Below are 13,355 nucleotides of genomic sequence, written 5' to 3' on the forward strand. Positions count from 1 at the left end.
CCTCTGCCCCAATTGCCCAGTCTGGTCTGTCCCCTATTGCCCAGTCTGATCCCTCTGTCCCCTATTGCCCAGTCTGGTCTGTCCCCTATTGCCCAGTCTGGTCTGTCCCCTATTGCCCAGTCTGGTCCCTCTGTCCCCTATTGCCCAGTCTGGTCCCTCTGTCCCCTATTGCCCAGTCTGGTCCCTCTGTCCCCTATTGCCCAGTCTGGTCCCTCTGTCCCCTATTGCCCAGTCTGGTCTGTCCCCTATTGCCCAGTCTGGTCTGTCCCCTATTGCCCAGTCTGGTCCCTCTGTCCCCTATTGCCCAGTCTGGTCTGTCCCCTATTGCCCAGTCTGGTCCCTCTGTCCCCTATTGCCCAGTCTGGTCTGTCCCTCTGCCATTTACACTCCTGTAATTCCCGGTCTGTTGTGTCCCACTGCTGCCTGTTGCACGGGCTGCTGTTTGTACAATCTTCCCCACCACTGAGACGTCCACGCTCTCGTGCTCCTCCATAATCTACCCCCTCCACCATCTCCTGAACGTGTGTGGTAAGAGAGCTGAATGCACATTGCTGAAAAGAGACTGCTGGTCCAAATAAATTCTTCCTTGTCTATTCCAGCTCCTTCAGGACCTGACACGGCGCCGGCGTAGAAGTCTCCGTTCCCGCCGCCAACTGGGCCACTCCAAACCCTACATAGCCGGCCGCTTTGATGTTCTCCCGCATGAGTTCATTCTTGGCGACCGGGAGTTTTATGGAGGGTTCGAAAACAAGCCGCTGGAGGAGGGTAACAAATATGTATTCTTCATCCTGGGCGTCCTGGACATCCCAGAAGCGGTGAGTGAACGTCTTTTTGATGAAGATTATAGCAAACATCTCACTTCTTACCCTACCTTCAATGCTGTCATCCATTTCTTGCCCCACCCGACTACTTCCTCCTCATCTTCTTGACTCTCCTTTTCTCCAATTCTATATTCTGCTGTGAGTAACAGAAATGACACCTAGGCCCTGTAGGGGGCACTCTGCTGAGTTTGGGATAAGTGCCTGGGAATTTGTTGTGGGCGGTATGGGATTGGCCGCCCGTTGTACTCAGTGCCTGATATTTAGTTCCACTGCAGTCAATGGAGTCGGATATCGGGGGCTGCGTATAGCGGACGGCCGATTCCATACCACCCGCTTTGCGCCACTGCCCGAGACGAATTTCTCGGCCATTGTTCGGGGAAGAGTAGAAGCAGCTTTACGCTGCCGTGGGCCGTGCTATACAACAACAACTTGCATTTATATAGCATAGTAAAATGTCTCAAGACGCTTCACAGAAATTCACACCGAGCCACATAAGGAGATATTCGGACAAGTGACCAAAAGTTTGGTCAAATAGCTAAGTTTTATGAAGCATCTTAAAGGAGGAGGGGTGGAGATTCAGAGTGGTTTAGCTGGGTAATTCCAGAGTTTATGGTGTAGGCAGCTGAAGACACAGCCCCCAATGGTGGAGCGATGAACACCTGACCTGGGAGTCCTTGACTCCGACACTGAGTGCCCAAAGTGAATAAAACATGCTGTTCCCTATCACACATACTCCTTGGTTTGTAAGGCACAAAAGCTGGCTGTGGATATGAGTTATAAAGTATGTTCTTCCTTCCGCCTCACCACCACCATCCCAGCAGGCAGCTGAGCTGCTCAAGTTAACTGCAGCTGGATAGAGTTCAAAAGGAAGGGAACCCAAGTCAAGATGTGTCTCATGTCCCTATTTAAATGGCCAATTGTAACTGTGCTAGAGAAGCTTGTCTTACAAAGAGTATATGGTACAGACATTTGAGATTGTTGGGCAAAGTCTTGCCCTAGGGTTTTAGATAAAATGCAATCCATGCTGATTATTGATAACTCAGTAACGATTGAGGGTGGGTTTTGGTCTAAGCTGGTAGATTTTGTGTTACATAGAATGACATAGGATGTACAGCACAGAAACATGACATTCGGCCCAACTGGTATTTGCTGGTGTTTATGTTCCACTCGAGCCTCCTCCCCACCCCTCTTCATCTAAGTCTGTTAGCATATCCTTCTATTCCTTTCTCCCTCATGTGTTTATCCAGCTTCCCTTTAAATGCATTGATGCTATCCACCTCAACTACTCCTTGTGGCAGCGAGTTCCACATTCTAACCACTTTCTGAGTAAAGAAGTTTCTTCTGAATTCCCTGTTGGATTTATTGGTGATGATCTTATATTTATGGCCCTCAAGCTTTGTCTGATCTAAGGAGCGGTCAGATATATTTTGGCCAAACCCAACCTAATTGGATTCTAGATCTCTTCCTGTGCCTCAGGTGTAGAGGGATCTATGAATTTCTTTGTGTCTTTTATTATAAGAATAGGCCTGCACTGCCCTTTTGGTAGCTCTTCATCTTTATAATCCCAATTTGCTGCATTTTCTCCATATCCCTTAATAGGCTTATTTCAAAGTTAAATATCCATCTTGATTCTGCATCTATGCCCTTCTGAGGGCAGTGTGCATCACACTCTTTCAACCCTTTTTGTGTGAAGCAATTGCTCCAGGATTCATTTTAAAGCGGCTTACATTCAATTATAAGAGAATATCTCTTTGTGCTGAATCCCTGTGAAAGAGCAAAAAGTTGTTTCCTACCTGCCCCGTCTAGTAGATTCCATAAGGTAGAAACTGCTGTTACCGTACGATAGCTTAGCACACTTTTGTCATATTTCTCTCTTTGCCACTTTTGTCAAATTCCTCTCTTAAAAAGTGTTAAGAGCACTATTACAGTAGCAAACGAAAAAAAACACCATGGGCTGGATTTTAGGCTTTGCTCATTTTGGGGCGGTAATGGCGACGGGGCGGTAAAGTTTGCGCCCGGAAACAGTTTGCATCTCAGTCAGCAAAATTGGGCAGCTGGGCCCTGAGTGTGGGGCGGTGTGCTAAGGGAGGCATTGCACAACCCTCTCAGGGCGCTAGGCCGGCTGAACATGGGAAAATCCCCAGCTAGACAGCCGGTCTTGGAGCGCTCCGAGAGAGGCCTGAGGTGGGGCCGGGGGGTGGGGGGGAACCTGAAAGAAACCCACCAATAACACTCCCAATAAATAACTCACGCCAAACACAACATAAATCACATAATAAATAAAATAAAAGACAATCACACCGACCTGAGGTCGGTATTACTTACCTCACTGCGGCCGCTAAAGCTGGGTCCGCCAGCTTTCACAGGCGGTCCCAGCAGGGGGCGCTACGGATTGAGCCAGTGTCGTAACCAGAGGCGGTGCACACCGGCTCACCTCTTACAGGCAGTAATGCGCCGAGCCCCGCCGAAACTGGCACCGAAAGTCCCAGCTGGCCGCCGGCCCGGAAAAGCTCAGTGCCGCCCCTCTGGGGCGCTAGCAGGGGCGGCAGAAAGCGGAAAATCCAGCCCTTACATTTACATAGCGCCGTTCATGACCACGTCGCAAAGCGCTTTACAGCCAATGAAGTACTTTTGGAGAGTAGCCACTGTTGTAATGTGGGAAACGCGGCCCCAATTTGCGCACAGCAAGCTCCCACAAACAGCAATATGATAATGACCGGATAAGCAGAGGAATTTGTCATGAGTGTGTTAAACAGTCATCAACTGACTGAACATCACCGACTGCAATCCCTCATGTCAGTTATGTTACGATGGCTGAATGTTTTAGAATTGCAGCTGCTGTCAGTATTTGGGAATTATTCCTGAGGTGTCCTGTTCTATTTCTCACTGCTCTGATTTATTTTGACTTTTACGGAGAAACCTCTCGATCATTTCTTTATTTCTGAAAGTAGCCAATGCGGGAGTGCATGCATGAATCTTGTGACTGACATGTTCTATAATTGTCATTACAGAAAATGTTTGCAGCGAGTCCGTACTCTGACCCCATCCTTTCAGCGGACCCTGACCCACAGCCCATTATCGAGGGAGAAGAGGGTTTGATCTGGGTGGTGGGCCCAGTGCTAGCAGTGGTCTTCATCATATGCATAGTAATTGCCATCCTACTGTACAAAAAGTAAGCGAGTCTCTATTGATAGGATTAGGGTCGGTTAGGTTGGCTGGGACACTGCTTGGCAAGGACTGCATTGGGAATGATAATGGTCACCTGGGCTATTGGGGAATCAGCCATGCTCCTGACTGCTACTTCCGGGGGAGAGGGGGTGTGCGAGCGTGCGTGTTCTGTCTGTCTCATCATCCCAAACCATACACATTTTTATGAAGTCCCAATTGCTGTTTGGGATTAGAATTGGGGACCTTCTGCTCTGTATGACACGGTGCTGTGCCAGCTGGTGCCGTTACCCATAAGGCTATCGGGGTGCTCGACACCAACAGCAGCTTGCATTTATATAGCGCCTTTGACGTAGTAAAACGTCCCAAGACTCTTCACAGGAGCGTGATCAGACACTAAAAATTGACACTGAGCCAAAAACGGAGACATCGGGACAGACGACCAGATACATTTCAAGCAGCATCTTAAAGGACAAGAGATGTGGGGGAGGCAGAGAGGTATAAGGAGGGAATTCCAGAGCTTGGGGCCTAGACAGCTGAAGGCCCGGCCGCTGGGGCGAAGGAAGTAGAGAATGCACAAGACGCCTGAGTTGAAGAAATGCGGATTGCTCGGAGGGCTGGAAGAAGTTACAGGAGGTTATTATTTTAATAACAAAGAATTGGGCTCACAATGTGATAATCCAGCAGCCCTCACAAGCTGCACAGCCTCGGGCCACGCTGTGCTTTATCTCCATTTCTTGTACACTTTCGATGTGTGTACTTCGTGCAGCCATCCCTCCTGTGTGACCCAGGACAGTGAATGTCGGCAGGCTATCTGACCACAGGGCCAGCATCCACCCATCACACCTGTATACCCCAGGCAGGCGTCACTGAATAGTAACTAGGTCTGGGTAACCTGGCTGTGATCGGGTAACTCAGTGTAAACCCAGATTTGAATGCGGGATCATCTGCTATTTTGGGCTGAGTCTTACACTGGTTCACGTTTTTATTCACTGAGGGCACTGTACAGTATGTCTGAACAAAATATCTTACCATTTTAACCAAAGCAAAGAACTGAGAGCTTAGAGAACTGAGATGACAATGTAGGCGTTCAGCACTGAGAGGGAGCTGGAGCTGTGCTAACGTTGCTGAAGGAGGAATCCAGGTATCAGAAAAGGAATGGAAGCAGTTTAGTTCAACACGATGCAATGACTGGATCCTGTTAGCAGTCCATCACAGCTTAACAAAATGCGTTCCTGCAGTCACTTACTGGCTATAATACTTCAGCTTAATGTGCGTGGGAGGCTTGTTCTGTTTTTGGTCAGTTTTAATTTCAGAAGCACAATGAAAATAATGCAACGGGATTAACGTCTGCAGTGCGATCGCTGAAGGTTTATTCAGTATTGACCGGCAATTGATTACAGGAGAATTCTAAACTATCAGTGATGACCCTACATTACATAACACCAAACCTAGCGCTGTATGAACAGTCCATTTTTTGAGCAAGCTGTGTGGAAATGTTCAAAATGTAAACCAGACAATATTTTTTATAAGTAGCCCTCTGTTCCTCCTCCTTCCTATTCCCCCGGCCCTCCCAGTCTTCTATCCTATTCCCACCTCCCTGTCTCTCTCCCAACCTGTCCTCCCCTCCCCCAACCTCTCCTCCCCTCCACTTTCCCGGCGCAGAGCTACTTGTTCTGTGTTGCCATGGTTTTGGAACTGGGATATCCGAAGGAGTTGGCCTTTGCAGAATGACAGAAAATTAAAATATTAAGCAATTAACACTCCACCCACAGGCATTGGCCGTCTGATATTAACTTACCCTTTCCAACTTATGAAGTTACTCCATACAGTAGCTAATTCTCTGGTCCTGCTCTTCAGCACTCTGGCCCGTTTGATGTCATGACTTTCTAATCTGCCCTTTTTCATTACTAACTATTAGTTTTCATAGTGGATCAATAATGGTAATTGGGTTAATTAGCGAAGGGGTGCTGCCGGCTGCTGTATTATGTATGTGCGTATGTGTGTGTGCGTGTGTATGTGTGCGTGTGTCTATCTGCATGTCTGTGTGTGTGTCTGTGTGTATGCCTGTGTGTCAGTGTGTGTGTGTCAGTGTGTGTGTTAGTGTGTGTGTGTGTTTTGTCGGTGTGTGTGTGCCTGTGTCAGTGTGCCTGTGTCTGTGTGTGTGTATTATTGAAGTTTATATTGAAGCATTTACACGGCTCTTATCTTTCCCTTAATGCACTCATCGTGGACAGCAAGCCCGACAGGTAAGCAGCCACTTTTAATCTAGAGTTCCGGACTATTTTCTGTCAATCTGCAGAAGTACAGAGATTAATAATGACTTGCTTTATTTTAACAATTGATGCAATCAGTTTGGATTGTTCTGAAAGTGCATGTGTTGTCTTTTAACCAAAAGGTGTGCTAAGTTCCTCAGTGTGTGTTACTGAGCACTGCGGGTAATCAGACAGAACCTCACTGCATCGCCCCTCGGCCCAGTTGTATTGAGTGCAGCTCCTCATCCCGATTCCAGAGCCAGCTCTTGGTGTAAATGGGTTGCAAAATCAACCCTTGGCTTGAAACGACTCTGTGGCTGCTGAATTGAGAGGAAAGAAGCAGCGCACACAATCGGCCTGATGGAGTGACTGGATGGTGCAGTGTGTTAGACACAGGCCGTCCACCTCTAGCTCAGGGCGGTGGGCTCTCCTCTGTCTACCGGCCGTTTTGATCCACGTCAAATGAACTTGGGCAATCTCAACCCAGCTCCGACACAGGCTGGAACTGCCACTGATTTCACTCAGAAGCCCAGGAAGCCTGGTTCAGGCAACACAAAAATACACAGCTCCTGATTATGCGACACAACGGAAGGAGCTTTACTTAGAAGCTACCATGCTATATCTTTCTGGGAGTGTTTGGTGCTGAAATGGAAATCTTCAATTTTTGAAACACAAAATTCGCCCACAAAAATGATCGATGTTTGTCGTGGCTGGCTGCAGTGATCTGTCAGTGACCAGCACCGTGGCCGATCTGCAACCTAACTAGTATCCATTTCATTCTAATGATAGAAAACGTAAAGAAAGTGATCCTCGCACCAAGTGTCTTCTCAACAATGCCGAGGTGCCGTCCCATCACCCCACGGACCCAGTAGAAATGAGACGCATCAACTTTCAGACGCCAGGTAAAGCTGAGTCCCTCTAACTGTGTATTAGTGCTGCTGGAATAATCAACATTGTTGTTCAGTTTTAGTTTTAAATGTCTAGTGAGCGCCGTGTTCACAGTTTTAGCTGTAATGTGTTTCCTCGGGAGCACCCCCTATCCTCAAGCTGTTTGGGAGCCTGTGAATAAAGGAAGGTGCCCCTTTACTGGGTGGCAGTGGTGTTGTTGCCTCAGCCAGGGTAGTCGTTCCGGCAGCTCCGAGCAGTGCTATGTGGCACTGAATACCTGTCAGATAGTTACTGTGTAATGCTGGTGCACTTTTGAGCCACTGGTCTTGAACTCAGGGGAAGGACTGAGGAGGGAAAAATAACTTGCAAGGGGGCACAATGTAAGTACAGGAGCCCTTTTATTCCCTAAAGATTTAAAGAAAAAGCTTGGGTTTTTTGGTGCAAAAACTTATTTTGGCCCTCTGACTGCCCCCACCCCCGCTCTCTCTACCTCCCCCCCGCTCCCCTCCCAGTTTACCCTCCATTAAGAGTCGACCATCTTAACATTGATGTGGCCTGTACCCACTCCATCATAATGTGCTAAATTGGCAGGTGGGGCATTCATTTGGATCATTACAAGATTGTTTTGTGCCACAGAATGAGAACATAACTGCATTTTTTCAAAAATCTGGTCCTAATCAGAACCCTAACATGCCAGTAGTTCATGCAAATTAGTGGTTAATCAGTAAAAATAGAAGAGTCCTTTATGGAATAGATTAGTCTTTAATCCACATTCCTTGTTGGGTCATGGGGGACTGGGAGGCACTCAGAAAATCTGAGTGAAAAAATGGCCCCAGTTTTTAGGCTATGCATAAGATGGCCAGAAGTATCGTCAACACAACAGTGATTATCGGTTAAGTTCACAGGGCCACACCCAGAACACTAAGCTTCTTGCAGGTTACATTGGTCTTTTCAGTCGCCTGTTCCCCCAGCCCAGTGCAACATACCTTTTCCTAAAATTCAAAGGCTGGAATATTGTAGAGTCACAGCTCACAGGGAGGAGGTTGCCATGGAGATCAATGGATCATATATTTCTGCCTTGCGTACTGCACACAGCTGCAGTGTCGGGGCTTTGTGCAATAGAGACATGCACATCGGGGGGCAATGTAGAGATTTCCCATTCCCTTTCCACCAGCACTGGTACAGACCTTGTATTCACACAGATTGACCACTACTGTCAAGAATATGAGTGTTATCAGTCATATTCTGGACTGTGAATGGTTTTTGAACTAATCTGCTTAGAGCTGGCCAAGCTCCAATCCTGATTGGCTCTTGGAAAGTATCTGGATCGCAGAGTATCACACAAATCAAATTGTGGTATCTCTTGGATTGGCGGAGCTATTTATAAGTAGTGATGGGCTTTCCTGACCCCTTCCACAGACAGGTTTGGGTCAGTATTTCTCCCTTGGTTTCTGTGAGGATCGGCAAACAGCACTGCTACTTCCTTCCAGTGTTTCTAGCCTGGTTAGGGGGTTTACAGTATGGGAGAGGCTGTTTCAGGATAGCAAACCGAAGGTAGGCCCAAGACACAAGGCATTGCAAGGGTTATAATCTCCCAGTTTTAGACAGGCAAGGCATTTCCCGGGATGGAGGAAGCTGGGCCAACTTGCATCATTCTTGATCATCTCCCAGCAGCTTTCTCAAGAGTGGGAGTGGGGAAGGCCCGGAAACCTGGTGTTTACCTGACCTCAGTCAAGGAATGTTGTGTGGTGTGGGAGGGCATAAAATGATCAACCAGAGTGAAGGAGCGGGGATAGTTGGTCTGTGTCCTTACCCTGCAGGAGATGAAGTAATCCCAAATGTCAACCCTTTTAAATCTTACATTTTATCAAATATTAAAATGTGTGGCTTTTTAATGTGACACCTCATGATGGATTATCGACTGGGGCGTCCTTACTGATGCCTGAGAAATAAGATGCATAACCAAATGTTAAATCTTCAGTCGAATTCTTCCACCAAAATGATTAATGAACCAACCCGGCAGAAATTAGTAGTTTGTTCATCAGACACAGAGATTACTTTTCGGCTGGAGGGGAAAAGTTTGGCCGCCTCAGCTGTGTCATAAATTGGGCCCCAACGGGACAGGAGACCGCAATGATGCTGCGAAGCGTCGTCTTGGAATGGCGGCACACAGGTTTGGGCCCACGGTTTCCCACAGCTGAGTTACCAATCCCCCACCGTGCAGGCGCTGAGCCAAACGGGAGAGAGGGACAAAGTGGGAGATACCCAGAGCTGTTCCTGCACACCCCATATTGGTCAAATAGAAAACAGCATTGCCAGAGGGACAGGAATGGGCTGCTAACTCGTCTTGTTGATCAGCGAAGGCGACCACAGAAAAAATGGGTCATAAAACGAGAGGTTTTCATTTTTTTTCCAAAAAGTTGTAGTTGTGGAAGACCCCAATCACAGAGAATAATATTTTTACTACATATTACAAAGTTATGCAGGACCTTTTTGAGAGATATCAGGCATTTGAAGGAAGTAGCTATGCTGAATCCCAGGATGTATTGCTTGAGGGTGTCCACACTTGTGGGTATTCACCTGGAAACCAGTTGAATTATCGCCAATGATTGGCTCTGCCATTACTTTGGGCAGTCCAGTGAACCAATCATTTGGCACGCTTGAGGAATTTCTTGATGTCTTATCAATAAATTCAGGCGAGTGTTTCATCAGCCAGGTTTGGCAACACAAGATGGCTGTTTGTGCTAATGCATCGTGGGTAAATGATGTGACCAGGTGCCAAGTACTCAGCAGGCTTTGTTCCTCGTTAGTCGATGGGTTTTCTGGCCATTGCATGCACACTGGATGTCGAGGAATTCAGTAATTGGTCACTGTTTCCAGGTCTCGCGACACAACATCAACCGGAATTAAATGGGCATAAATAATAGCTTCTCCAATACTGGCGACTAGATCCAAACGAGTCAACAGTGGAATTGGCATTATCAACCATGTAAACAGGGCTGCTGAGTCTGTGACCCCCATTTATAGTACATGGTTTGTTCCGGAACAAATGACAAAGGATTCAACTTGGGGGCGAAGCCTAGCTGGTCTCACACCTGGGGGTGCAGTTAATAAGGGGTGGCCCTGGTAATATGAACGTACCTGTGCTGTGTTTTTTTTGCACCTAGTGTGTCTCCACATCTGGTTTAATTGCAAAGGTGGTGGGTTCTCAGAGATTATGACTCCTCCCTGTTCAAAAGGCCCTCTTTTACACCACCAACCTCCGCCCCCCCACCCCACCACCCCTCCACCTCAGTGAGCTTGATTATGGCTGCACCACTCTCCCGGCCAGCAGCAAATGCTGTCCCAGTCCTAGGTTCAGTCCTCTCTTTGTGCTGAGTTAGATAATCTCAGACGGGCTACACGGGAGTGCTACAACTATTTTGTTCAAAACATTAATCAAGTGCCCCCTGATTAAAGGAGGGGCGCGGGCACTAAAACCGGCAAAATAAACCAATTACATTTTGGACGGGTAAACTTAAATCAAATAAAAATTTGGTTGCCAGGGGTGATGATGCACTCCAGTCCCTCCGGCGCCCACCTCTCGCGGAAGGCCGCGAGCGTACCGGTGGACACCGCGTGCTCCTTCTCCAGGGACACCCTGGCTCGGATGTACGGGAGTGCTACAATTGGCTCCAGTGCCCCCCTGGGCTAGAGGCAGCGATAAGGCAACCCGGGTTCCTGCTCGTCATCAGTGTCCTGTTAGTCCTGGTAGGGAAATATGTGGGCGAGGCCGCCAGGTGGGGCTCGTGGTGACCTCCACGGCCCACTACGCCGTCGACACTCCGTTAAGGCTCCTGCGTCGCGGAACCAGAACGCTGTCGCCGTCTGTGGAACCGTGCGCCAGCTCGAGCCAGCTCCTTCGGGACAGGGGAGGGGAAAAGGGATGGGGATAGGGTTGCCACCCCTCCTGAATTGTCCTGGAGTCTCCAAGATTCATCTCCAGGACTCTGTTGCCTGCAACCCAGGAGAAAAAAAATCATCAGGGGCCAAACATTGTGTGTCTTTTTCATTTGTGTTGAAAATATTGGAGAAGGATAAAAAAAAAAAGGGTGCTTCACTGAGCGGGGCGGTTGGAGGTGGGAGGTCGTGTGATGGAACTCCAGGAATACGTCCAACCAGAGTTGGCAACCCGGGGCGGGGCAGGATTGGGAGAAGAGTCTGATTGTGGACTCCGCCTTGCCACCTGTTCACCCTTGACCCCTATATCTTGTCAGAACCCTACACCTCGCCCCCGCCCCCCCCCCCCACATCCCCACCTCCCCAACCCCCATAGTCATTCTGGGTACCTGCCCTCGTAAACGGTGGGGGGGGGGGTCCCGACCTTTCAGAGAGCCCTACGCGGACACAGTTACACCGGTTGTGTTTAAAACAAAACGAGCCACTGGGGAGAGAGAGAGAGAAAGAAAAGAGAACGAGGTAAGGAAGTCTTAACAAATGGTTGAGTTCTTTCAGAGGGCCGGATTGGAGTCCGACTGTTTTCTCATGCATTTGTTTGTTTGTTTGAGTTCCTGTTTTATTTTCTGTTATTGCCCCCTTGAGTTGCGTTCTCCAGCCTGTAGATTTAAGTGTGTTCACGTGCTGATGTTTCTTTTTCACAGAATCTGTTGTCAGCAGCCCCCTCAGTGAACCCGAATTTGCAAGTTAGTTCCCACTTGCATTTTATGCCTACTGTTTTGTTGGCTTATTTGATTTTGTTTTTGTTTTATTTTTTATATATATATATAATATATATAGCTATAGATATATATATATGTATGTATGTATAATCTATGTTTCTTATCCACCTCTTGGTGTATTTTTTAATGTGTTTTTCTCTCTCTCGAGGCTCCTGGCTGCTCATTGGCTAAGCTTGTAGTTCCTTGCACTTTTGCATGCTTTTTAGCTGTTTGTTTCGAATGTTAACCCTTTCCAGCCCAGGGTTGTCTGCAGATTTGTGGTTTCATCAGTTTCGCCTGGTGGTCATGCGGACCTTGCGGATGGAGGAGGAGCTGCGGGGTACGGGCGAGAGGGAAGGGGTGCTCGGCTGGGGATAACTCGCCAGGTGCCGGTCTTTGGTCTCTTAAGATCTGAAGACTGGATTTGTTGTCCAAAACGCAGTTTCCACCATTAACCCACCACTCAGAAATAGTCATTCCGTTTTACTTTGGGAGGGGATGTTCACACTTTAGCCCATTTCCGATCGATCTAGATTCAGAAATCCCAGCTGAGAGCTTGTCTATAGTTTCATATAGACAACAGTAAATTCCCATGTAATCTGTGTCAGGGAGCTTCCACACACTCACCTCTGACCCATGACACATCTACTCTCCACATGCCCCCATTCTCTCTCCTGCTGCCATCGATTTATTTTGCTATGTTATTCTAAATCACGACAAATGGGCACTTCTGAGGTACTCCCTCAATGATTCCGAAGGACAAACAATGCTGGGAAAGGATTACTGCGGTCTGCTAACATGTTTAAATCAATTTTAAACCCACTCTTCTCATTTAACAAAACATCTTCCCCCCCCCCCCGCCCTGCCCCCCAACGTCCTCACAAGCGACCCCCTGCTCCATGCTGAAGGCAGCCATTTTGCCTCTGATTTCCTCAGCGGGCTAGGTTAAGCAGGAGTCTTTTTCTCCAGACATAGAAAATGTTGCTTCACAAAAGACTTAGAAACATAGAAAATAGGCGCAGGAGTAGGCCATTCGGCCCTTCGAGCCTGCACCGCCATTCAATGAGTTCATGGCTGAACATTCAACTTCAGTACCCCATTCCTGCTTTCTCACCATACCCCTTGATCCCCCTAGTAGTAAGGACTACATCTAACTCCTTTTTGAATATATTTAGTGAATTGGCCTCAACTTAACACTAGGTTGCGATATTTTTGTCAGCACAATTCATCTCAAACCGGCCAAACCGAGGGCAAAAGGTCACGGAATGTCAAGCACGTATTACGTCCAGCGGAAATTGAGTTTCTGCGATCTTTTGCGCTCGTTTAAAAAACATTGCGCTAGAAGCCGGCCCCGCCCACAAAACTGGGCACACCTTCCTATCGAATGAATCACCATTGCAAGCTTCCGTTGATTGCACTTGTTTGCAGCCTCAAAAAGGCTCCATCAATTAAACTTCTTTTTTGAGGCGCAAGGATACCAATGGGCACGCTTTAAAAGCTTTTGAATTTTTTTAATTTGCGAAGAAGCT

General features: G+C 47.7%; 1 protein-coding gene across 18 annotated transcripts in view; it reads left to right on the forward strand.

Annotated features, from left to right (window-relative positions):
- Positions 1 to 13,355, forward strand: part of LOC139228683 (receptor-type tyrosine-protein phosphatase S-like) — a 592,821-nt gene that overhangs the window by 475,756 nt on the left and 103,710 nt on the right. For 7 of the 18 annotated variants that reach the window (XM_070859939.1, XM_070859924.1, XM_070859926.1 and 4 more), the window contains 5 exons: positions 600 to 815; positions 3,833 to 3,993; positions 6,224 to 6,235; positions 7,031 to 7,143; positions 11,770 to 11,811. In XM_070859939.1, the coding sequence (XP_070716040.1) occupies positions 600 to 815; positions 3,833 to 3,993; positions 6,224 to 6,235; positions 7,031 to 7,143; positions 11,770 to 11,811 (544 nt within the window). The remainder of the gene's footprint in view (positions 1 to 599; positions 816 to 3,832; positions 3,994 to 6,223; positions 6,236 to 7,030; positions 7,144 to 11,769; positions 11,812 to 13,355) is intronic. The other 11 variants (XM_070859932.1, XM_070859933.1, XM_070859942.1 and 8 more) reach the window with 3 other exon arrangements.

Source organism: Pristiophorus japonicus, chromosome 18, assembly GCF_044704955.1.
Source record: "Pristiophorus japonicus isolate sPriJap1 chromosome 18, sPriJap1.hap1, whole genome shotgun sequence".
NCBI classification, from domain to species: domain Eukaryota; kingdom Metazoa; phylum Chordata; class Chondrichthyes; family Pristiophoridae; genus Pristiophorus; species Pristiophorus japonicus.